This window comes from Diadema setosum, chromosome 8 (genome assembly GCF_964275005.1).
Source record: "Diadema setosum chromosome 8, eeDiaSeto1, whole genome shotgun sequence".
Lineage (NCBI taxonomy): Eukaryota > Metazoa > Echinodermata > Echinoidea > Diadematoida > Diadematidae > Diadema > Diadema setosum.
This window is the reverse complement of record NC_092692.1, coordinates 29,228,321-29,255,734: the sequence shown is the minus strand read 5'-3', so window position 1 is coordinate 29,255,734 and position 27,414 is coordinate 29,228,321. Positions and strand designations below refer to the sequence as shown.

General features: G+C 38.9%; 1 protein-coding gene across 1 annotated transcript in view; it reads left to right on the top strand.

The window, feature by feature from the left end:
* Positions 1-23,697, top strand: part of LOC140232328 (xylosyltransferase 2-like) — a 58,792-nt gene extending 35,095 nt beyond the window's left edge. Inside the window, exons 3-9 of the mRNA XM_072312458.1 lie at positions 2,286-2,488; positions 11,985-12,065; positions 15,627-15,846; positions 17,883-18,059; positions 18,621-18,857; positions 20,121-20,336; positions 21,854-23,697. Coding sequence (XP_072168559.1) covers positions 2,286-2,488; positions 11,985-12,065; positions 15,627-15,846; positions 17,883-18,059; positions 18,621-18,857; positions 20,121-20,336; positions 21,854-22,543 — 1,824 coding nt within the window. The 3' untranslated portion in view covers positions 22,544-23,697. The remainder of the gene's footprint in view (positions 1-2,285; positions 2,489-11,984; positions 12,066-15,626; positions 15,847-17,882; positions 18,060-18,620; positions 18,858-20,120; positions 20,337-21,853) is intronic.
* Positions 23,698-27,414: the final 3,717 nt, after the last annotated feature.

Here is a 27,414-nt window from a genome sequence, read left to right as displayed (position 1 = left end):
ACTAACATTTTAGAAACATTTTAAAGTACTAATGCTGGGTTTTTGTTTAATCTGCAAATGGTAAATTATGCCTTTAAAGTGTGTCAACATTCTGAAGATTAACTTTATGACATGGAAGAGCATTGTTGTAACTATAACATTTTCTAAAAATATGAAAGCTTTTCTAAAAATATGAAAGCTTTTTCCGAGTAGGAATGATTGGAAGAATATTCAAAATGACTACAAGAAAAATGTATGCATCTTGAATATAGACTAGACGATAGGCATTATTGATAGACATCTATTGCACAGAACAAATATCTTATGTGGATCTTTGTGTGTGGTATACATGGCTTGGCCAACTGCAGCTACATATCATAAACTTACCTGATTGACCGAGGGTGGGTTTCAGGGGAGCGATTCATTATTTGCTGCGTAGTATTTCCTACGCATTTAATACTACACAACTTCGAAACTTTGTAACACGGTGCAGGCACACTCAATATCTAATGCTCAATAAATATGTACAGTATATATGTTGCCTATACTGTATGTCATGCATGCTATCATCTACAGTATACAAATGATGCACAGGATAGAGTGCGTTAGTGGAGGCGTAGCGCACTCGAGGGTATTTACAATTGTGAAACATGCACGAGGCGAAGCCGAGTGCATGTTGCACTACATTGTAAATACCCGAGAGTGAGCTGCGTCTCCACTAACGCCACGAAATAATCCTGTGCATCATTTGTTTTATAAAATGGGTCGAAAACTAACAGCATTTTTCACGTACCTTTGTTGATCAAGATGTCCGAAGATGTTCGTCCCAAACACGTCGCACTCGGAAATCCCGCACATATAAGTACTTTACGTATGAGAGTATACGTACGCCACACATGTTATGCACACAAGAAAGGCCGGCCGGCAGCCCGAACTAAAGTTGTTTAGAGGCAGGATTGATAGCGCGTATAGTAGCGCGCGACGCACTTGTAACAACTGATTGAGTGCGCACTGGTACTGCAGTGCAATGGTACTAAAATAAACAACGCCCACGTGACTCATTTCAGCGCTTCCTATTGGCTACATTCTTGAACCCATTTTATAATATATTTTAATACACTGCATATTGCATGGACATAGTTAAGCAGGTTCTTTTGCCTTATTGGACTGGAGGCTAATCATTCAATATCCTCCAGTGAGGCAAGTTACATAAAAGAAGGAAGGGAATTAAATTGTGTACAGAGAGTGTAGTAACAGAGTTCTTTTTAAACAATTTTATGAAATAGGCTGTAAAATGTGCTGTAATTATAAAAAAAAAGACCAAGAAAGAATGAAAGAAAGATGTGTATGAAGGCACAGCAAAATGCATGGGTGACCGAAACTGCAAGTGTTTTTGTTTTGCTTTCATGTTGAATATATTTCTGCTTCCTCTGCTTCGGATATCAGTGACATGGATGAAGCGAGTCCATCAAGATGAAAACCGGTATACAGAGTCTCCCTTGATGTTGAGGTATTAAAACCAGGTGGATTATCATATCGGATGGCTGCACTCCAATCAGTCCAGTATCAGCGGGATGAGTGTGATCATCTGATCTGCCATTTCGTCGCCGTGGAGATATCATCCGATCTCCATCCCTTGATTTCCTCACCAGTCTTTTGCATCTGCCTCACTCTGTCTGTTTGTATGTTTGTGTTTGTTCCATGAGAGCAGTCTGATTATCTGTACTAACTAACTAGGCAAGATGTTTACAGTGCTTTGCCAACATCCAGCTAATGCTGTGGTGATGAGTAGTAATCATCCGATATGTTTTATTACCAGGGAGATTTTATCTGATCTTCCTTCATTACTGTCTACCAGTGTCCACCTTACTTTTTTTTATTTGTTTGTTTGTTTTGCCCTACAACAGTGGTCCAACTACCTGCACCTTGAACTGGACAAGATCTTGCAGCACTATGTCACCATCCAGATGATGCTGTGGTGATTAACAGTATCATCCAGTATGTTTTGTTACCACGGTGATTCATCAGATCTCCTTTCATCACTATCTGCCTGCATTCACTTTATTATTTGTTTGTTTGTTTGTTTGTTTGTTTGTTTGTTTTGCCCTACAACAGAGGTCCGACTACCTGCACCATGAACTGGCCAAGATCTTGTGGTGTTATGCCAGAATGCAGATGACGCTGTGGTGATGAGTAGTATCACCCAATATGTTTTGTTACCATGGTGATTTCATCTGATCTCCCTTCATCACTGTCTGCCAGCATCCACCTTACTTTGTTTGTTTGTTTCTTTTGCCCTATGACAGAGGTCCGACTACCTGCACCGCGAACTGGGCAAGATCTCGCAGCGCTTTGCCAACATCCAGCTGACGCCATGGCGATACGCCACGATCTGGGGCGGGGCCAGCCTCCTTCAGGTCTACCTGCGCGCCATGGAGGACCTCGTGGCCATGAAGGAAATCAAGTGGGACTTTTTCATCAACCTCAGCGAGTCCGACTTTCCCATCAAGTGAGTTTAGCCCTCGAGGGTAGCTGGATCCAAAGTAGGCAGTAATCACATAATGGTTTCAGACAGTATCATAATCATCATATCTGAATTCCATCATACCAAGTTAACTTATCAAATCATTGTATTTGATTTGAGAACGGAAAGCCAACTTGCAGGCCAAGAAATAGATAAATAATCTAATCTGAGGCTTTGAATTAATGTTTCATTTATTTCTGTTCCTTTTATTTTACTCTCAATTCAGTGTTTAAAGGAAAAGTTCACCTTCATAAACATAAGGATTAAGAAAATGCAGCAATATTAGTAGAACACATCAGTGAAAGTTTGAGGAAAATTGGACAATCGATGCAAAAGTTATGAATTTTCAAAATCTCTGTGTTTGAACCACTGGATGAGGAGACTATTACAGCTTGTGATGTCGTATGCGTACAACAGTATAAAGAAAATGTAAAAAAAATTCAACATATTTTCACCTTTTTCACATAATAAAAGAGCACTTGACTTGCCTCTTTCTAAAGGCAGTGAGAATAATATTACCCATAACATATGTCGGTAACGAGTCAAGGGAATGTGTACTTTTATCAAAAGATGAAATTTTGTAAAATTCTCTTTATATTTTCCTTATATTGTTGTACGCATGTGACATCATACTCTGCAGTAGTCTTCTCATCCAGCAGTTACTGCACAAAACCTTCAAAAATTCATAACTTTTGAACGGATTGTCCAATTTCCCTCAAACTTTCAATGATGTGTTCTACTAATATTGCTACATTCTCTCAATCCTTATGGTTATGAAGGTGAACTTGTCCTTTAATACCACTCATAATCTTCAATTCTTTGTGAGCACCGATAAGTCATTTTAAAGATTTTCACAGAATAATGAATGCTGGTCACCTCAAGGTACTGCGCAGATTGAAAACACTCGCCTCGTTCCAATCATTTCCTCAAACGTGGGCAAGTGGAGTTAACAGGAGTGAACAAGTAAATCAATCACCATGGGAATTTAATGTGTCGCTGATTTATTTGAAGTGAGCAGTGTTGAATTTGCCATGGGGGCTATTTATTGATATGAATGCTACCTGTCAGCATCGCTTCCTGTTTGATTTTTACGCTTATTCAGGAGAGAATAGCTTTGGGGCATTTTCCTGACTTCATATATATTAACTTCTCTTTGGTTTCACCCTTCTGAGGGGGGAAAAAACGGGTTATGGGTATTTTGTTCCTTCGGATTTAATTTCTCTGAAGTTTTTAACCCTATCTTTAGAAGAAAGAATAGCTTTTTTGGTATTTGTGGCTGCCAGTTTGTGCATAGAAATGTTTATATTTGAGATAAGCTCCTGTCACGACTGTGCTCTTTCACCAAATCTGCAGATTGTTGGGATTCTCTTGCCCCATCACTCGCTCCTCCGCTCCGCTCCCCTTCAATCTCCTCCAAGCCCCTCCCCTTGCCCCTCTCCCTTAAAGACATTATTGACCATATGCAGATGAAACAAGAACCCAGCTTTAGTGCTTCAAAATAGTTCTAAAATGTGAGTTAGGGATAGGAACAACCAATGTACAAATTTTAATGAGTATAATTAATGTTAAGTATTGTTAAATATACAATTGTATGAATATTTTGAATAATTGTAATAAAATTGTTTGTAGACTAAACTGTCTACAGTTCTGGTTTATTGAGAAAAATAGTGATATCTCCTTATATTTTAGGCTTTATTGCAAAATTTTTATATGGTCAGAGGTTTTGTGATACAACTGACCTACACATATGCATCAAATGTGATAACTTGAACATTTTTTTAAATCACTGCTCCCAATGGTAAACAGTACCTCTAAGTCTATCCCAGTCCATCTTGTCTGCTGTCCTGTTTACCACTCTCCCATCTTTCATCCCCCCAATCTTCCTCCCCTTGCCTCCCCTCATATCCCATCTCTTTTCCATCCCATCTCCCTTTCCCCATCCCCTCTCCTCTCCTTTCTTCTATACACTCCTTTGCACCTTCCCTCCCCTGCTATTTCCTGCTCTTTCCTCCACACGAGTACTGCCTACCAGGTTTGCTTTTACTTGGGTTTTTACCATATACAAGAGAACTGAGCTTTTGGGGCATTTTCCAGATGTCATACTTATATAATATCATTTTTATTTCACTTCCCTTAATATGAACGAAAAGCTTCTCTACCTTTCCTTTTCCTTCCCCTCTCCGATCTGCCTTCCTCCTTCCTTCACCTTCATCCTCTCTTCTCATTAACTTTTTTTTTTCCATCAGCCCTCTCTTCTACCCCCTTCCATTCTGTCTCCTCCCCCTCACCCCTCCTTCACCACTCTACCTTCTCCCCTCTCTCACTTCCTCTTCCCATCCTATCCTTTTTTCCCTTACCATCCCTTCTCCTCCCTCCTCCCATTAGCCCCTCCCCTCCCCTCCCCTGCCCCCTTCTTCCATCCCAACCCACATCTTCTCCTGTTCCCCACCCTCCTCCTCCTCTTCTTCCCACCCTTCCCCTCCCCTCCCATCTCCTCTATTTTCTCCTCCCTTCAACCTCACCTCCCAATCTCAGCTTCTCCTCCCTTCAACCTCACCTCCCCATCTCAGCTTCCAATTTTCTCCTCCCCTCAATCTCTCCTTCCCATCTCAACTTCCAACTTTCTCCTCCCCTCAACCTCTCCTTCCCATCTTCTGCTACAATCTTCCCCTCTCCTCTCCCCTTCCTTCAACCTCCCATCTCCCCCTCTCCTCTTACCATCTTTCCATCCTCCCTTTCCACCTGCCTCCCCTACTCCCCAGAGCTTATTCCCATTTCCCTCTGGGTCATCACTGTGCTGAAATTCAAGATTACTCAGTGGCAATCCTTTTTTTCTTTTTTGCCCAGAGCTCTAGATCTAGTGCCTTTCACCAGCTATTGTTAAAGTTTGTAGTTGCCCCAGATGGGTTACTTCCGCACAGACGTGCAGGCACGTCGCGCAAAACGAAAGATTAGCGTTGACAGGCGGCCATATTTACCTGAATGAGATCAGATGGGACCATAAGAAAATGTGTCTCCAATGGGAGTTGATTGTTTGTGTTCACACAAGGCCACGAGAAGCTACAGGATGTTTTCAAATTGGATATTGTATGATTTCACTCTTAGAATCATCAAAGACAGTAGACAATGTCAGTGATGTAGCATAAGTTTATTATCCACCAAGATGATATGTTTGAAATCTCCCTGTTGATTTCAAACTGTTTTCTAAGCATGAAATAGATATACTGACGTTTCATTGGATATAATGAATATATGAGTAGATGGCTCTCAATTGGTGTTTTCCTCAAAACTTTTCTTCCTTTCATTGTATTTTTATTTTTTTTTTACATGGGTTAGATGAAGAACCCTAACACTTTCCCTGAATTTTTGCACTCATATAAATCATTCAATGCAACTCAAAGGCCCAAATTCACGAAGGTGGTAAATGAAACCATGGTTTAAACCATGGACAAAAACCATGGAGCGCCAAGTGTCGCACGGAATATTTCGTTACGAAATTGGTCATTTCGTCGACAAATTGACCGTTTCGTTAACAAAATTATCAATTCGTGGACGAAATGTTCATTTAGTCACAAAATGTTGTCATTTCGTTACAAAATAATCATTTCATCGAAGAAGTGACTGATTTCGTAACAAAATATTCCATGCGACACTTGGCGCTCCATAGTGTTTGTCCGTGGTTTAAACAATAGTTTCATTTGTACCACCTTCGTGGATTCGGGCCAGTGAGATAAGGTGATATACACATTGTACAGTAGCTCATTTTGGTAAGAAGAATGAATACTGTAGATGGCATCCTATTAGTAAAAAGACAAAAATATCCTAAGAAATGTACCTCAAAAACACCTTTGTCTTTACCCCAATGATCAGTTATGAAACATGGTAGTCAATTACTGTCATATACACACATAAACACATTTGCATACATACATACATCCAACATACATGTACATACATCCACATATACATACCTGTTTTACACATATTTATACATACAGAAGTGCATCCATACATATATGGACATTTATAATGTCAACAGATTATCATAATATCAAGCTATCTTTGTCTGAATCAACGTGGGAGTAGAGTGGAGCATCATAATTCAGCGATTAATTGGTTTCCTGAAAGATGGCCGAGTTTTTTTTTCTTCCGCCTTGTAGGGCACGTTTCAGTGACGAGAACTCGTATGTCACGTATGTTCAGTTCTCACGTTGAGACGGTAATTTAACAATTACTCATGAACGTGATGTGTCATCAAGATACAGCAAGTTCAAAGAACTGAAAAGACCTTTGAGTGCAACACCCTCTACCAGCGGCCTCGTATGATACAAGATTGACTCGCAACAACAAAAAATTTAATTTCTGCGATTTGCATTGCGATGCAAAACTAGATCTCGCTTTATTTGTTTTTGAAACATTGTGATAATTTTCACCGAGCATTTGTGCAAATGGTTCACAAAGAGAAAATTAAGTTTTTAGTCCCACCATGCAATATGCCACGGTAGGTCGGCACACTCGGATGCTTGATGAGGTCGCGTTCCATTCACTGTTAATTTGTTTATTTATTTTTTAACATTGCAGTACCTCGTCCTGTGCAGTGTGTTTGTATGGAGACAAATAAACAAGTTTTGCATCGCAACACAAAAACTATTAAAGGTCCTGTTTACCTCTGGGAGCAGTGATTTTAAAAATGTTCAAGATGTCATGTTTGATGCATATGTGTAGGTCTGTTGTGTCGCAAAACATCCGACCTTTAAAAATTTTTGCAGTAAAGCCTAAAATATAAGGAGATATCAGTATTTTTTCTCATCAAACCATAACTGTAGACGGTTTAGTCTGGAAATATTTTTATTATAACTATTGTTCACATTTTGTGTATTTAACAATACTTAACATCAGTTATATGGATTCAAATCTTTAAAGTGGCTGTTTCTACCCATAACTCACATTTTAGATTTATTTTAAAGCACTAATGCTGAGTTTTGTTTCTTCTGCAGATGGTAAATTATGCCTTTAATCCCTCTATGTGAATACTGCTAGTATATCTGTAAGTTCCTTCATATTCTCCTCTTTCCATTGTGTACCAGCTTGACACTTCAGCTATTGTTTAGAAAACAAAAGATCTAATTTGCATGTCTGACAGGACTACTGTACATCACATTCAAGACTTACTATTTATAGCAGTACCAAAACATCACATAAGTCCAATGATTATACACATGTGTTTCTTTGTGCAGCGGGTATTGACCCTTAGTGTGCTTTGAGTGCTAATTGGCACAGAAAAACCCATATCGTCATACACACTGTCCAAAGTCTTAGTTGGGTGTTTCATAAAGCTGTTTGTAAAGTTACGAACGACTTACGAGTGACTGGTGATCAGAACTTGTGCTGAATTATGGAAATTCTGATAAGTATAGCACATCAGGGCCCCGTTGCTAGAAACTTTGCGTTTAAACGCAACTTGCAACTGATTGTCACTGGCCAATCAAAATCATTGTTGCATGCATGCTTTCTTAATAGGGCAGACCCTGAGCCAATCAGAATGGTTGTATCAAAATTAGCAATTATTTGCAATTGATTGCAACTTTCTTGCAACGGGGCCCTGCTGATCACCAGTCGCACATAAGTTGTTCGTAACTTTACGAAAAGCTTTATGAAACAGGGCCCAGCCTGGTACAGAAAGGGTTAACACTGGAGTTTGTCTCTCTTTCTTCCACCTGCTGCGTAAACCAGGCTATGTTGCAACAGTAGTGCAACAAAGCAAACAGGTGATAGAGCACATACCAGACGTTAAATTGCATGTTTTGAATCAAGGGCTGGAACAAAATATTGATTTTTCAATTCTCCTTTTTGCTCAGATGTGCAGCACCTGGCAAACATTGCAACAATACCCAACAAAATGCAAGATATATGGCAATTTGGAAAAAAAAAAATCTGGAATTGCAAATGTTTGTTACTCATTTGTCTACACATGCACACACAAAAAAAAAAAATTGCACTTCAATTCGAAAATCAATGTTTGATTCTCTCCTTTGTGTGTAAATTTGCAGCTCCAGCAATAAAGTTGTAAGCAGGTCAAATGTTTGATATTCAGCTCCTTTATGAGTGGTTGTAATAGGGACAGACAATGGCAAAGACAAAGCAGCCTCTCTGGTTTAGACAATGGAAACACCTGTCTCGCGCATGTGCGAAACACTGTTTTTTGCCTAATTTGTGTCTTAGCGTTTGCGTTGCATATTTTAAGCTCACTATTCACAAAATCATGAAAACACTCACAATTTTCATTTGGAGCTTGTGTATTTGTTGAAAGTCACAGTCTTGATAGTGTTTTGATAGTGTTTCTGCAAAACTGGACACAGAGATCTGTAACTGTGGACTATACCCCACCATAGCCTTGGTATGCTCAAGAGAAGTGTAAATGTCACTGATGAATTTAATTCAAGTTAGATGTGAAATGATTTCTTCTCCACATCAATAGAAGCTACATTCACCAAGCACACATAAAATCATGTAAATTTTCATTGATCAATAAACTCTTATGTGATCATGTTTTATGCATTATCAGCAGTTGTGTTGTATTTGTAGGCCTTTCGATAGGGAAATGAGAGGGGTTATTTTCTATTTGGTTTTGAGGTCTAGATCGTGAAATGAGTTTTACACCAAATAGTGAGGAACTATATCAATAAGTTCCCTTGGCCCTTGTACTTTGTTATTTGCATGCACCAAGTTACATGCATTGCGTGTTCATTATACTCACTCATTATGCTTGTTTGCTGGGTGTTGTTGTTTTTCCTAAATCCCAGTAAAATGTAAAGATAAGGTTGTTTTCACTTTGTTACTCTCAGCTTTTACTTGTTGTTGTTGTTGCAGTTGTTGTTACAATTCCAAATTTTAACATTTCTCAGTCATGTTGTTCAGGAGGCTTCACCCCATGCATGCCCGGCAACCAGCTGCGATATGATTTATTCATTTTCTGTTTTGCAATTTTGCTGAATGTCCTATGCGCCAGCTGGGTTAATGAATGGGACTGATGGAATTAGGGCCGCAAATGCTTGGGCCATAATGTTTTACTTGAGCCTTGTCTGGCAGTAAATGCCTCTTTTTTTTTTTTCTATTTGTTTTTTTCTTAACCCTTCAGTCTCCTGCTTCACATTGATACGTTTTGATTTAGATGAATGGGGTTAATGAAATTAGGTCTCAGGTGCTTTGATTATAAAGCCTTAAGTTTGGACTTGTTTTGCCACGAGTACTCTGTCACCTTAAATCCTGCCTCCCCCCCCCCCACCCCAATCTTCCTTCCTCTATGCTGATGTAGTATGAGTATACAATTATGAGGTTGTCCTTCTTTAACCTACTTTACGTTGTCAGTTGATTTACGTACTCCTGTATGACTTTGAAATGGAATGCAATGCTTGGAGATCCTCCCTTTTCCCTTTGAACTGGTGGAAATGCACAGCAATGGTCTTGGCTTTAACACTTCGCTCATGTCGGTGTTACCTTCCTTGTGAAGCCTCCTGAGTGAACTACTGTAACAGTAAAGCACGATCTTTTTGCTGCATGAAATTTAAGGGGAATCGGAGCTAACAGCCTTTTTTGCGGCATGAAATTTTCGCAAATTCTCACTGTTATTCAACGCATATAGTGTAGACAAGAACTTGTGTGGATTTTATTTCACGAATCTTGGCTCTCGCAAAAGTTGCATTTAATTCAAATGCATGCAAACATTCCTTGTTTTATAGTACTGAAGGAATGGTACTCCATGAAGTATAAGTACTACAATGTATGCTGCCAATTTTGAACATATGCAATATGAGGGAAGGGGAAATCGACGGGGAAAAGGGTTCTTTGCAATTATGCTCTTTCATTGAAAAGTTATGGTCGTTTTATTTGTGCGAATTTTTACAAAAATGGGGCCTTAATCGTGAAAATATTGACAAGATTCAAAATATAAATTTGCCCCGACGTGTTGTTCCAGGCCAGCACACTAGTACACTAGTGTTGCAATATCAAGTGACTACCCGTACTAGCAGTAGAGCCCCAATGCCATGGACATATTAATAGCAGTCCCTGGCATAGTCTATATTCTAGCAGCAGGCCCTATGAGTATTCTAAAATGCTAGCTCAGCTTCGCAAAAGTCACGCTTTCTTCTGAACGTCTGTGTTATGCTGTTGTTGTTGTGTTTGCTATTATCTTGATTAGGAGACCATGGAATTGACAATTTGGAAAAACGTCTGATCAATTGCCATTTGCGAAAATATCTGTACATGAAAATATTACTTTGTACAGTAAGCATTTTTGTTTTTGTTGTTTGTTTGTTCTTTGCAAGTCATCTTGACTTCATTGGGAGGGGTGGGAGCAGCGGTGATGGGGATGTTGTTTACTGCTGGTGAGATGTAGACACTCGTGGCCTCGGGGAGAGGTTGATGCTGGTAGAGGGATACGCCTTGGAATTTGTGGATTTCATACACAGCATGGAACTCGCCATCACCGGCACGATCACATCGCTCTTCCTTCCCATGACAGATGGGAACATGGGCACATCTCATCCTTAACAGACAGGATGTTTTGATTTCCGTCAACAGTTTATGAAGACATAGCAATCTACCATCCTTCTTGCAATGGAAAGTCTGAATACTGTCTACTAAATGCATTTCGTTGACTGCCGTTTCTTGTCCGGCTGAAATTTCTGGCTGTGCGCGCTGCATGGGTTTCATCTTTGCATCTTACACATCCAATGTCTGAACTTCCGAAAATTATGTTAAGCAGTCAAGATAAAAAATGTTGCTGACATGACACTGTTATATCTCTTAGTTTGTCACCCCCCCCCCCTTTTCTTTAGTCCAAGAACCGATAGGTTTCTGGTGGAATACTGATCTATACATGTAACTGGTCAATATTTCAGTAGGAAAGGAATGTTGTACATGGTTTACATTTAAATATTCAGACATGGCACTCTCTTTCAAGGACAGGAAGTTGTGTATGCTGGGAAGAAATTCATCAAAGTTCAAGTATTAAGGTTTGCAAGGTAACAGACTTTCCTACCAGTGATATTTGATTAATATTTTGAATATGAAAAGCTTATAAATGTGATGATTAAACTATTGTTTCTTTTCTGTTTTCTTCTTCTTTTCTTCTTGCCTCCTTTCTGCCTCCTTGGCCTCCTGTGTTTTTTCTTGTCTTGACCCTTTTCCATATATTTCTGTTTGTCCTCCGTTCTGTCTCTCTTGGTGTCTGCATCTACATCTTTCTTTTTGTGGTGCTCTTTCTTTTTTCTCCTGTCCTGATTCTGTCCATCTCTGTTTCCATCTATTCCTTTCTGTCTAAAATGTCTGCCTGTCTGTTTGTCTGTCTTTATTTGTCTGTCTGTCTGGCTGTCTGTTTGCTTCTATTTGTCTGTCTGTCTGTCTGTCCATCTGTCTGTCTCTTCATATCTCTCTCTATCCTCCCCGTCTTTCTCTCTCCCTCTGTATGTAACCTCAGGACCAATGAGCTGCTCGTGTCATTCCTGACCACCAACAGACAGTACAACTTCCTAAAGTCTCACGGACGAGATGATAGCAGGTTAGTGCATTATTAATAGTTACGATCAGACGTTGATCCTTAAAGGGAAGGTAAACCCAAAGAGCTATGTGGATTGAGTGAAAGCAGCAACATTAGTAGAACACATCAGTGAAAGTTTGAAGAAAATCGTACAATCGGTGCAAAAGTTATGAATTTTTAAAGTTTTGGTGTTGGAACCGCTGGATGAGGAGACTACTAGAGGATATGACGTATGAGTGGACAACAATACAAAGAAAATATAAAGGATATTCAACAAAAATTCACTTTTCTGGAATTATGAAAGAGCAGTGGACCAACCATTTTCAGAAAGCAGGGGGAATAATTGCTACCCTTAACATATGTCAATATCAAGTTGATGGAATTTGTAATTTTCATGAAAAATGGATTTTTGTAGTATTTTCTTTATATTTTCTTGATATTGTAGTCCACTCATACATCATAACCTCTAGTAGTCTCCTCATCCAGCGGTTCCAACACCAAAACTTTAAAAATTCATAACTTTTGCATCGATTGTCCGATTTTCTTCAAACTTTCACTGATGTGTTCTACTAATGTTGCTGCTTTCACTCAATCCACACTAATCTTGGGGTTTATCTTCCCTTTAACCTCGAGGATAGTTATTGTAAAAGTGGATATTTTCGCGCGACTAATTATTCGCGCTTGGCGAGGTAAGACGCGTTTCGCATGCTTTTGATTCCATGGAATCAAGTCATCAGCTACTGGAACATATGGCACGCAAAAATATTTGCATGCTTTTATTTTTGCGCTAGCTTCTGCTTGCACAAAATGCGCGAAAATTTCTGCTTTTACAGTAACCTCGAGGATAAGTTCTATGGGGCGCCAATTGTCACGTGGTCGATTTTGTCGACAAAATTACTGATTTTGTAACGAAATCGACTGTGCAACACTTGGCACCCCATAGAACTTATCCTCGAGGTTAGCTGTCCTTGAGGTTATGGATCACTGTCTAAACGTAACTAGTGTGGCATCACCGACAGTGATTTGCATGGCAACCCTACTAAATTCATCCTTTGGGAATTTTTCTAGGTCTTTATTTTATGCGAATTTGCAAGTTTGGTGCTATTCACTAATTTAACAACATGCGAAAATATGTACAGAAATATATTTTCATTTTCTGTGCTCATTGCTGTACTCCATTATCGCAAATATATATCAAAACCAGGTGCAAAATTGTATGGGAAGTTCTGTTTTGCGAAAAATTAGCTTCGCTAAATATATGGTGTACTGTTAACCTTACAGCCTTTGCACATCTGCACTCTTGTACTGGTACATCTAAAACACATTCCATTGCATTTTACCCCCATATTTTATTTGAAATCAGGGGGTGAGGTAGTTTTCCAGATGATGCATATTAAAAACCAAGATTTTAGATATCTTCAGGAACTTTGTTAAATCTCAGCATAAAACTTGTATTTTGGTAATTAAATGATTGCTCAAAATACCACAAATATTGTTTGCAATGGCTTCAGTAACTCCACATTTTAGCATACGTGCACAAGCAAATCAGGAACAAAAATCATGCTCTCAACTTTGTTTTTGCAAAAGCTTCATTAAAAAAAAGTATGGCACTCTAATCTCAAATACAGTCATCTTGCTTTGATTGTGTACACCAAGTAGTTTATTACAGTCTGTGTAATTGATGCTATACTGTTGCATATTAATGAGGCAAGTATCCCATTTCTCAGAGAGTTCACAGATTTAGGACCTCAGGTGTGGCATTACGTAGAAAATCCCTGGATTATAGATTGTCTGGGACCAGGGATAAACTAAAATTCCATATCTGCCTTTTTCAGAAATTTAATTTTTGGAGAATATTCAGTACCAATCATAGATACTTTAATGCTTATGCTTTTTTTTTTTTCCGCCTTGGAAAATTTTCCAGAAGGTTCATGCAAATCCAGTTATTTAGTTTTGCATCCTAGTTTTGCAAGGAGCACTTCTTTTTCTGTCTTGAAAATTATGCAAAAGATCCATGTAAATCTAGTAATTCATCACTGAATTGTAACTTTGTGGAGAAAGAAGAAAACACGATCCAGAAAGTAGGAGTTTGTGGGAGGATAGGATTGTAAGGCTTAAGAGAGACTTGAGTGGTTTAATTGATCCTTTCTTGATCAGTCCCACATATTTCCCTGGCTACTGGTTTTACTGGGATTTTTTCTTTCTTTCTTTCTTTTTGTAATTCGTATCATAATTCATAAACTGTAGGTACTGTCTGGTGATGGTGATATGAAAGAAATGAGTTTATTTGATTGATATCTAATCATAGATTTTGCATGGTATTCAGCAAAAAATATGTCCTTTTCAGATAAGATATATACTTCTGTGTGTTTAGGTTGAGAAGTGCACTTGTTTGCTTGTTTTTGTTTTGTTATGCTGGTACTGTTTAGGTAGTTTAGAGCTGGTCTGAAAGTTAGGTTGTTTTGACTTTGTTAGTTGTTTTGTGAAGGCAAAGTAGATTCTTCCATGCACAAGTTTTAAAACCTGTGGATCGGAAAGAAGACCTAGTACTCTTTTGGTGTTTTATTTGGACCAGTATTTTCTTGTCCTCTTCAGATTGACCACACTCATCCGAGAAAGAATTTACATGGCACCCTCTGAGAGTCAATTGTGCTCTTGACTGTGTTCTGTACATGTATGTATGTTCATTTGTAAAAGAGTATGTGTATGCCACCTTGTATGTATGTATGTGTGTGTGTTTGGGTGTGAAGATGCTGTTAAACATGAACTTTGTAAGAGTACACACCTGTTGCTGCCCTCTAGCATCCAAATATGTAGATGTTCTCTGCTCTCAAAGGAGAGTACAAAGTGGACAGTAGTTCGGCAGAGAAGAAGACATTGTGAACGAGACAGTGAATCACTGTCTCGGATAGGGCAAAATAGACGAGGTTCCAATGACATCATCAAGCCATTGCATGCTGACGGGCAGAAACTGCATATTGGGGGCAAGCGCGTAAGCGTAAGCATGTTATACCTGTACGTCCCACAGCCAGCCAACCATAGGCAGGCATCTAAAGGGGATGGCTAGTAACCGATCTGTGGGAATCAGTGGGAATGCTGAGGGATGATTGTTCCAATCCTTGTGGGATTCATTTAAGAGTACATTGTACTAATATCTACTGTTGTGTGAAAATTATATGCTTCAGAACGGTCTCATATTCAAGTAATGTGCAGATTAATGCCCTGTCACTGACCAGGCACGCTAACCTGGAAACATTAAACTGCACATTACTTGAATATGAGACCATTCTGAAGCAAATAATTTTCACACAACAATAGATATATAATGTACTCTTAAATGAATCCCACAAGGATTGGAACAATCATCCTCCAGCATTCCCACGGATTCCCACTGATCAGTTACTAGCCATCCCCTTTAAATGTGCACACTAGAGCTATGCACTTAATACACAAGTGATTTGTTTTTGCCTCTCAGGCAACATGTCATTTGACGTCATGGAATCTCGTCTATAGGAACCACATGCTTGTTTTTGTTTTTGTTTTTTTTACTTTTGGTTTCTGTTTCTACACTTTGTCCTCTAGCCGTTTCATCAAGAAGCAAGGTCTGGACCGCCTCTTCTACGAGTGCGACAACCACATGTGGCGCCTCGGGGAGCGCGAGCTGCCGCGGGGCATCCACATGGACGGGGGCTCCGACTGGGTGACCGTCAACCGTGAGTTTGCCGAGTACATCTCCATGGGCAATGACAGCCTCCTGAACGGACTGAAGGAGTTCTACAAGTACACTCTCCTACCTGCAGAGGTGTGTGTTGAAGGACACAAGTTTCTATGTACTTGATTCATTCATTCATTCATGCATGCATTCATTCATTCATGCATTCATTCATTATGCCTCCGCCATGAAGTGGTGCCGGAGGCATTATGTTTTCGGGTTGTCCGTCCGTCCGTACATCCGTACGTCCGTACGTCCGTCCGTCCGCTTTCGTTTACGCGATAACTTGAGTAATATTTACTGGAATTTTACCAAACTTGGTCCAAGTATGAAGTATGATGGGGCAATTATTTGATTAGATTTTGGGTGAAATCGGCTTAAGGTCAAAGGTCAAAGGTCAAGGTCAAATCATGAAATTGTATCCGTTTACGCGATAACTCAAGACTGGGTTGAGCAAATTTCACCAAACTTTGTTGGAGGATGATGTATGATGGGACAATTACTTGGGTAGTTTTTCAGTGAAATCGGACAGAGGTCAAAGGTCAAAGATCAAGGTCAAATCCTAAAATTTATCTGTTTACGTGATAACTCAAAACTGGATGAAGCAGCTTTCGCCAAACTTGGTCCAAGGATGATGTATGATGGGACAATTAGTTGAGTAGATTTTAGTGACATTGGCAAGAGGTCAAAGGTCAAAAGGTCAAGGTCAAATGCTACAAATGTTGCAATTTCCCCCATATCTATGCAATGCCCGAAGGTATTTTCTTGAAACTTGGTGTGAACATGTACTACTGCGTAAAGATACTCCAGAGAGAGTTTCATGTCAAAGGTCAAAGGTCAAAAGGTCAAAGGTTAGGTGAAAATGTTGCAATATTACTTTTCTCACAAATGGTTCGATGTATCTTCGTGGAACTTGGTACATATGCATGTACTGTCTGGCAGGGATTATCTAGGGAATTTAGGGGTCATGGGTCTATAATCAGGGGTCAAAGGTCAAGGTCAACTCCTCAAAATTTTACTATTTCCCTCATATACTAGTACATGCAATGCTTGCATTATTAGTTTCAAAACTTAATACATGCATTACCTAATGGAGATTCTGCGGGAAATTTCCAGCCAGAAGGTCAAAGGTCAAAGGTTAAGGGTCAAAGGCCAGGTTTCAATGGCCCCCCCCCCCCAAAAAAAAAAAAAAAAAATCTATTTTGTTCCGTCATCACACTCTTTCTTCGTACCTTGGAAATTACTCAATGCATAAACTTCCCCAAAATTCCCCAAATATGTGTACCTGCACTCTTAGAAAATTATAGCAAGCCCAGTTCAAAACATTTCTGACAAACCTGTCATTTCAATATTTTGCCAGTTATGTGAAACTATCATGGATCACACATTGTGAAGACATTGTACTATACGCCTATTGGGAGAATCATGCATTATGGCGGAGGCATCAGTCGCCATAGCGACATTTCTAGTTCATTTATGCATTCATTTCATTCATTCATTCATTCATTCATTCATTCATTCATTCATTCATTTCATTCCATTCATTCATTCATTCATTCATTCATTCATTCATTCATTCATACATTCATTCATTCATTCATTCACTCATTCACTCCTTCATTTGTTCACTCATTCATTCATTCATGCATTCATTCATTTATTCACTCATTCATTCATTTATTCTTTCATGCGTGCATGCATTCATTCATTCATTTATTCAGTTATTCATTCATCCATTCATGCATTCATTCATTCTTATACTAAGAGGATTAACAAAAGACATGTGCAGGGAAACATGCTTGTTATGCTTGATTTTGGGGAAGGTGCATTGCGATGATATTAGTTAATCATATTAGTACTTAAGCAATTTTTGACAGATGATGTCACAGGCAGAATCCTGATTAAGAAGGTTTTTTAATGGGCATATCCAAGTAATCTGAAGAAAAATAGTAGAAATATTTTTATAGAATATATGACACATATTTAGATATTCTGTTGGCCACATAATGGATGATCACAGTATTATGAAGCAATATAAGTCAACATGCATGTGCATTGCATAGTCCTTTATGATTGTTGAGTTATCTCAGCTTTTTTTTTTCTTTTTTCTCTCCCTCTTTCTTCAGTCTTTCTTCCATACCATCATCCAGAACAGCAAGTCCTGCAAGACTCTCATCGACAACAACCTCCGAGTCACGAACTGGAAGCGAAAGCTGGGCTGCCAGTGCCAGTACAAGCACATAGTGGACTGGTGTGGCTGCTCCCCCAACGACTTCAAGCCCGCTGACTTCTACAAGATCAAGGTGAGGACATGCCTCTTTGATGTCTATCCCTTTCCTTTCTTTCTTTCTGTTTTTATACATAGGGCATCACTTACTTGATTGAAGTAGCAAGGGAGACTGACAGAGGTACTTGTGTTCATGGTACATTGTACTTGTGCTGGTGTTAATTTCCCAACCCCAATGTTGCAGTTCTTAACCCGTTGAGGACGGTCTGATTTTGCTACTACACGCATTTCCCAAAGACACCTGCCCGAGTATACTCAGCACTCGTCCTCAACGGGTTAAAATGTATTTTCCTGTAAGTATAGTCATGTACATTTAACCCGTTAAGGATGGTTTGATTTTGCTACAACATGCATTTCCCATAGAGGCTTGCCCGAGTATACTTGGGACTTGTCCTCAACGGGTTCACGTTTAATATTCCTCATATGTTGCATAGGTGATACAGAAAAATGCTTGCTGCAAAGTTTTTAGTACTGGTAGTACCAAAAAAAAAAAGTGTGAATGGTAGTTTGGACAAGAGCATTTTGTTTTCAAGTTCTGTCATTAAATCACTTTTCATTTTCTCTGCACTTTGTACAGACGACTCGCCCCGCCTTCTTTGCGCGCAAGTTTGAGCCGGTCATCAACCAGGAGGTCATCAACCAGCTGGACACGTATCTGTACGGCAACTACCCCCTCGGGACACCGGGCGTAGAGTACTACTGGCAGAACAGCTTCCATGAAGAGGACACCCTGACCATTGCGTCCGACGGAGAGAAGTCCGTGTATCAGGCCTTCGTGAGGCTCATGGCCAAGTACATCAATCTCGCCATCAGGGTACGCAGACATGGCAGTTTTTATACCAGCTCTTCTAGAATTTCAATGCAAAAGGAAATTGAACTCGGTGTTGACATTAACTTTTATAAGAAGACTTAAAGTCATACAAATGCAATGCCAAAACTTTTAGCTGACACAGACTGAGAAAATGTGTAATTTTAAAGTTACTGACATTTTTTTTTTTTTGAAAGGCTTACTTCATATGACATAGGTGGGACTGACTTGTGTATCGCTTATGTTTTTATATATGTGACAGATGTGTTTGTATTTGGCTAGAAGGTATGGTAAACAAGGCTCATCAGTAGTGCTATGTCAGGAATGCCTTGAGATAAGCAGACATACTGCAAACATACTGCAAAAATTTACTGATTCAGATATCATCACAAGAGGGTAGTGTGCTTTTGTGAGGTGATTTCTTGCATGAACACAAAAAAATATGTACTGCAGTGTAAAGTTGATACTGAGCACCTCGCAAAGCATGTAAATTTAGCATAAGAAGCTGATGTGTTTCTGTTATATATCTAGCAAGTCTAACTTTTTCGCGAATCTGGACTTCCCAACATAATCGCGAGTGGTTGAATTCGCAATCTCGGAGTACAGCAATGGACCAACAAATCAGGAAGTGTGCACATCCATTAACACAGTGGGTGTGCCAAAACTTAGGCCTACTAAACTCCTATGACTTACTGCGCACCTTGCTGAGTACATGTATACATGCACGTCACATTCATGTTGGGATCAGAGTTGATATTTTTACATACCGGTACACGTATTGTTAAATTTGCAAATACTTCTTTACTCTCAAAATTCACAAAACAAAAAAAAACCTCTGTGAAATATATGGCATATACAGAATTTTGTGATAGAAGAGAGGTGTAAATTGGAGAGAAAGAAAGAATGAAACTGTATCAGTGACATTGGGAAAATTTTAGAGGCTAGTTTGTTATGGCATAGCAGTCAATGTACAGGACATTACAAATGATCCCGTGCATGAAGACATGCACACATTTACTGTACAACTGGATCACTGTAAGCTGTTATTTTTATGTACAGATATTTTCACGAATGAAGAGATCACATACATTTTCAGCATGTGGCGACATTTTCGCATGTTAAATTTGTGGTCCAAGTATGATTCGCGAAATTCACGAAAATTAAATCCTCGCGAAAATAACAGCTCATACAGTAATAAACCCCTCTCTCTTCAATCACCCATAATCTATTTCTATCTCCCTTGATGTCAATACGAACATCATCCACCAGGGCAGTGACCAGGAGGAGTGCCGCTTCAAGGTAATGCCGCTCCCATTCGAGGTCCACTACCTCTTCCGGCAGGACGTCTTCCAGGGCGTGGTCGCCTCGGTCAAGGCCTTCCCAGAGAACGGCAAGGCCACGGTGATGGAGGCGTGGCTCTCGCCACAGAAACACTTCCGCACCGTCAACGAGATCGGCCCCATCAAGCGACTCGTCAAGATGGAGGTGGGAAAGATATTGTTATTACGAGAGAGCTATTATTGATTCAAATTTATGAATTTGTCTTTTCGTCTTTATGCCGCATGGATTTGTCTTTATGTCAAATTTATAAAGAAGTCCAACTCATGTTACATATGCCCATGACTTTTTATCATGGCTCCTACAAAAACACTGAGTAGATAGTGGTTATTTATGTCGATGAAGGGCAATTTGTTAAGCTCTGGAGAGCTGTTCTTGAGTTGTCTTTTTTTCTCCTTTTTTTTGGGGGGGGGGAGGGGAGAGGTGGGGGGGGGAGTAATTGATTGTTTACTGTAAAAGTGGAAATTTTTGCAGTGTTGACATTTTTGCACATTTCGCGCAACCAGAAAATATCGCAAAAATAAAAGCATGCGAATATTTTTGCTAGCCATATGTTCCTGTGCGTGATGTCTTGATTCCGCGGAATTAAACACAGGCGAAACTCTTCTTACCCCACCAAGCACGAAAAATTGGTTGCGCAAAAACATCCACTTTTACAGTATAATGGTGCCAGATCAGTCCAGCAAAAAAGACTGAAAATCATTAAAGAAACAAGCAATAAGATTAATGTTGAAATGTTAGAGAAGGTTACTGTAATACTAGAAACATTTGCAGCGTGAAGCTTTTGTGAATGGGATCCAGCAGCCTTTTTCACAGCATGAAACATTTGTGAATTGCCTCTGGCATTCAATACAAACACGTGTTTACAAACACTTTTTGTGTGCATTTAACTCTCGCAGATCTTGGCTTCTTGCGAAATTTGTGAAAGTTTCATGCATACAAAAATTTGTGGTTTACTGCTAAATCAGATTTCAATGCCCAAGTCCTGAAGAGTGTCACAGGTATTATTTTTTTTTTATGTTGCTCAAAATCTCATTTTCCTCATGTGATACACTTTGTTGTGGTCAAGTTTAGCAGAGATTCACTTGACAAATATTTTGATCAGAATGAATTCATGCGCAGCACAGGAGACTAGTGCCATAACACATTCTTTCCCTGGGGCAAAAGATAAGAGTCATACTTTAATCAAGGGGTTATTTACTTAAAGTTTAAATCTTCAACTGCTGTGCCGCAAATATCTTCTGTATTCCACCCACTTAAAAAAAACCCCCCAAAACAACAAAAAACAAAAGGAGTATCAAGAAGACTTTTGTGTAATTCTTTGTGAATATATGCTTCACAAGCCAAGAAATAAATTTGATAGATTCTGTTATTAAAGTAGGTATGTCTCAGGCATGTCATGAAAATGCTGAACAAAAACAATAATGCTGAACAAAAATAATGATGACCATCGTCAATGACTCTGAATCCTTTGAGACTCAAGGATGTGGAATATTATTGCTCAGTTTCATTCATTTTTTGTAAAGTGAATGTGAGATTTCATCATTTGCAAGTACAGGATTTGTTTCCCTCTTCTACAAGATATTTATTAAAAATTGTTGTAAAATTTGTACGTAGAGATGTAAAATTAAAATTTCTTCCTTTGTGATGATACTCTGACACAGGTTGGTCAAGTGTTTGATCCAAAGGAGCGCGTATTCCGGAAATTGGAGGGCATCATTGGACCCATGGATGACCCCACCATCTTTGTCACCTGGAGGCTGGGGGAGGCATACACTGTGACTCTAACGTGGATCGACCCCACGGACAAGATCGCTGCGTCGTACGATACCGGCGTGGAGACCGACAGGGAGGAAACGCATCACAAACCGGAATTCAACAAACCGCTGCGACCAGGGAAGTGGTCTGTCAAACTCCTCTTCAACTGGATGATCGTGGCGGAGGTAGATTTCCTCGTCGTGCCGCTCACATTTAAGAACGGCCTCGCCATTAAGGGCGCTGGCGGCGCCACTGTCAACAACGGGCCCCCGAACAACGTCTATGTGGCGAAGGACTTCTCTGCCATGCGCTACATGTTTCAGCTGCGCGACACGCCCGCGCTGCTCGCGACTGCCGAGCAAAACAGTCGGCGGCAGGGGGCAGAGCTGGCGGCGTGGGTCGACGCGGAGGTGGAGCCATTCTGGACAGTCATGGCATTCTGCACGTCAATAGCGCCATCGAGGACAGATATAAATGACTACGAGGAAGAACAGTGTGATCGCTTCAGACCTTGCGAACAGCAAGCATGGAGCACGTTATCACCGGACCCAAAATCAGAACTTGGACTCGTGAAAGCAAATGGGAGGATTAGATGATGAAAAGCCAATTGTGTTTTACTCACACAAACACAAACTGAAAAAAAAAACACAATTGAAAAACAAACAACAACAATGCCTACTTGCCATTTACGCAGTACTTTTTTATTGAACATTTATGTAAGTTGTGAAACGTGTTTGCAGAACGCCTGCCAATATGCCTGTCGCAACTGTATTCAAATTTGTACAGCCATGTCTCATTGTGAAGTGCCCATTTAGCTATGGCAACCAAGCATTGATTTGGAAGCGCACTGCAAATCAAGAGTGACTGACGTATAGTTGCATGATGTGATTATATTTATGGAAGAGACGCTCATGTATGAATAATCATATATTTGCAGTCGTTGTGGGTCCTGTAGCATAAAAAGATGTAATCAAGCATAGTGGGGAAATATAATATAAGTCAGGTATCAGCCAATCAGAATTGAGTATTCAGAGACTTAAGATCTATTTTCTGACTTATGTTTGATCTCAACTTTTTGGCAACAGTGCCCTGGATGCTGTAAGATTTTGCCTCACCCAATTTTAGTCTTCTTGCCAGGCTCAAGATAGAAAGAGCCATTGCTCTCCAAAGAAAAGCTTCAAGCAAGGGTGATTCTAGTTTGGGTACATTTCTACAATTCAGCTGCTATTGTACACTCTAGTAGGCTACAATAGAAGACTCCTACATACATTAACATTGTTATTTGTTAATGCATTGTAAAAACAAGAGGTTGTCGACAAATTTGAATACATTTTCGACATGACATTTCATTATGCTATTGTGCAAAGGTAGAGAGTATGTTGACAGAAAGATGAAAAAGAAATGAAATATGTCTATTTTTGTTCATGAGAAGTCTGTATTTTCATTGATGTTGATGTTAAAAGCACTATCATGCAGTGGGACCATGTAGCAGTAATATTCAATGTTCCATTAAAACCAGTCAGAGGGAGATGTAACATTGCATTTAATAACAAGAGTGAAGAATATCATTTCTTGTACGAACGCATTCTCTTGCTTAAGTATTGGACATTTTCAAGTGAGCATTAAATTATAAAGAGTAATATTATTGAAAGAGAAAACACTTATTTATTAAAAAAAACGTTTTGTTTTTTTTACCTTCATATCTCATTGAAAAGACTTTTCAACTTTTCAGTACTCAGTTCATGCACTGATTGGCCTTTTTCTTTTCTTTTTTTTTTTCTGCTCCAGAAGTACTAAAATTTTGTATGTAGATGAATGATCTTTTTTCTTTTTTTTTCCCCTGTCAGTGGTTACTTTTGATGATGATGATGATGACGAACTATTGAGCAGAAATGACTTTTTTTTTTTCTTCAGATGTTGTGGTATTTTTTACCAGACATGTTTGCATTAATATAGTTGCTCTGTTGAATTATGGTAATTCCAAATAATTTGTTGCTCTGTAGGTACATTAACATGAAATAGAAATAAGATGGAAACGCTATCCTCTGGTGGGAAAAAAAAAAATCCTTGTGAGTGAAGCTTCATGCAAAGTACTATTGAAAGTTCATACATCTATTAAGAACAGTGGGTGACAAACGACTGCACACATACAAAGTTTGATAGAAGTTTACTAAGGTGAAAGTTTGCGCCAGGTTTAAGAAACCTTTGTTCAATTTGAAGTGTACTTCCTTACTGCTTTCATTGTTTTGTTTGTTTATTTGTTTGTTTGTTTGTTTGGCTTTTTAATATGTGTATGTGTGTGTATGTATGTGTGTGCATTTGTTGACTGTGATTGGCTAGTATGTAACATTTTGTTTTGAAAAAAAAAAATGGTATTAAGCTACTGATCCATACGCTCAACTTGCCAAACCATGTCTGATGTCATGATGGAACTGATTTTTGAAAAGTGAGGCTATCAACTCAGATGAATTATTTTATGGGTTTCTTTTTTTCCTTTGTTTTTCTTTGTAAATCTTTCTTGTATTTTTCCGATCAGCACAATCAGTGTATATGCAATGTCCTGTGATTTCAGAATAAACATGTTCATTCAGAATTGAGCAAGACCGGGCTTTGTGTTCCAGGGTACCTAGAACATTCATGGTTTAGGTTGTGGCAACAGGGTATCCGTCCATTTCTTTAGAAACTATTTATATGACTTGCCATCTCCTTACAGTCTGAATATGTCCAACTAGTTTCCGTGCTTGTGGTGGCTCGTGAATACCAGTAGTGATCACCAGATGACTCATCTCAGATCGTTTCCAAGGTTACAAAGGCATGCTATATTATTTGTGTATCGCTGAAAGTGGGAGCTTTGTTAATTCTCTCCAGAGATCTGATCATTTTGACTAAAATTGGAAAACTTAGAGCAACAGATCAGTGAAAGTTGAAGTGAAATCTGAGAAATATTGAAAAAAAGAAAGAAATCATGACAGCATGATTAACTTCAAAATGGCTGATGTGGTCATGTGACTGTGAGGCAGCATTTGCAGCAGGTTGGAATTCTTGTATTTGTAATGACTGGAAAGAATCAGTCTTCTGTCTGAAATGGGGGTCAGAAAAAACAAACAAACAAACAAACAAACAGACCAATCACGAGATCCTTATACCCAAGGCAACAAATAGCTGTAGAGAAAGACATCTACCGGTATTTTGACGTTAGCATTGACATACCTGGTGTGTCTTTGTGGGAAATGACGACATAATAACATTTCTTGCACAAAAACAAGTGGATATTACGCAGCAATCTCACCTTCATGTAGCCAAGGAGCTCATGGAACTCAACACGTGATGACTCATAGCCAGTTAGATGATCATGAATTTCGTGAATTTCATCTCTTTTTTGCTCAGAATTTTCACTGAATTTTTTACTCATGCTCTTTAATATGTGTTCATGCAGTGTTGATTAATTTTCCAGCCAAACATCTCTGGTAATTTTCTTAGCCCATATACAATTTTTCATAGTACGACTGATTTAAGTATTGTGAACCTGTATTAGCCAATATGTGTGCTTTGCTGTAGCAACCATAAGTCTCTATTAACCCTATTCTAACTGGGGGGGTCAAATTGACCCCCCCCTCGACGTTTCGCGCCACGATTCCGCAACGCGCAAAGATTTTGCCGCGTCGTTTCATGACTTTTTTCATTGAAGTCTACCGCATATTTTGAGACCAAATTTGCGACGTCCGGGTACACCGTTCTGAAGTTATGCAATGTTTTACATATGCATGTCAACCTGAAAACCGCTCAAATTCATGATTTCGTGTGCAAATCCAATGCAAACTGTGTTTTTTTGTTTAATTGATATAAATTAGATTATTTCAACTTTTAACCATTGAAATAAATAAATTCCAATGTAGATAAGCTTGAAAAAGTGCCTCCAACAAATTTTGGCAAAAAAACAATAGAAAACAAAAGATCGAAAAAACAATAAAATATATAAGAATTTAACAAAACAATAAAAAACAAAAGAAAATGATTTTGATTGCGCTATTTTTTTACAAGAAAATTGTTTCATGTGTCTTGAGGAACTCTGACACAAAAATTTAATAATCCTTCAGTCTCTTTGATGGAGTTATAGGTGAAAATATGATTTCATGCGTTAATTTGCATAATTAATTTATTAAAAAATATGAAATCAACATTTTTCTATTGTATGACCATGTAATCTTGTAGTTGACATCTGGCTCTATGTTCAGGCAAAATTTTGCGGTGATCGTGCGATCGGCGGCCGAGATCTGAAGGGGGGGGGGTCAAATTGACCCCCCCCAGTAAAAACTTGGTCTCAAATAGCCCAGTTAGAATAGGGTTAAAACACTATATTTGATGGCTAGGGAATACAATTGAATCTCAGGTCAGATACAAGAAAATCCTCTTTTAACAAGGTGATGTTGAGGTATAATTGTCATGGTTTTCATTTCCTCGTTATATCAAGGTTCCGCTCTACATTCATCTTTTTTCCAAAGTTTTTATTTTGTCATATTATTAGAGTCGTGTGAAAGAAAGATTGATGTGATCTTGAGAACAGAGGACATAAAAACTCTGTAGAAACCATGCAGAAGCAGAGAATCATGAAGTAAGCAAACCCAAATTGATGTATAAGATTTGCAATCAAATTTGGATGTTAATATTGTCAGTAAAGGTTTGGAGTTGTTTTGTTTGGGGTGTTTTTTTTTTTTTTTTTTTTTTGGTTTTTTGGGGGTTTTTTCTGTGGATGAGCACTTCTGTGCTAGTCTTAAATATTTTGTCTGTCTTCCAAGAAACATGTAAAGAGAAATCATGCCATCGATTTACCAATCATTTCCTGAGCAAACTGCATTGTCTTGTTTAGATTTTGCAGCAGTCTAAAGATTTTTGTGTCCCTTATTTCTTCTCTGTTTTTGTGAGACTACCGGTAGATGTGCCACACTATACAAAGCACAGTATTATCAGGCATTGATATCAGTCTATTTAATGTCAGCTCTGTGTATCACCCTTTTTCAGCCTGGCTTTGTCAGTTCAAGTCAATGGAAGAATTGCTTTGCTAGTCACATACCATAGTTGTGATTGCGTGCCCAGAGCATGATGTGATGTGTGTCAATTAAACACTGCAGGAGGATTATTATGATTTGTGAGGATTATTATGATTTGCAAGTATTATGACAGGTTTGTCAATATGATAAAAGATTACTGTTAATATTGGCTACTTCAGAAGCATGAGCATTATTGATCTTGTTTTTGTCTTCTTTTTCTTCCAGAGCTATGAAATTAACAAAAATTTGTTTTATTTGGGCTATCAAAGATGAAATGCTTCCCTTTATCAAAAGTTGACTGTGGTGATTGTCTCATTATAAGATTCTCCCTTTAAGTATTGGTAGCTGGTGGAAGACATTCCAAATGTTGGTACAGGTCTGTTCTATTTTGTCCACTTATGAATTTGTTGTGGTTGTGG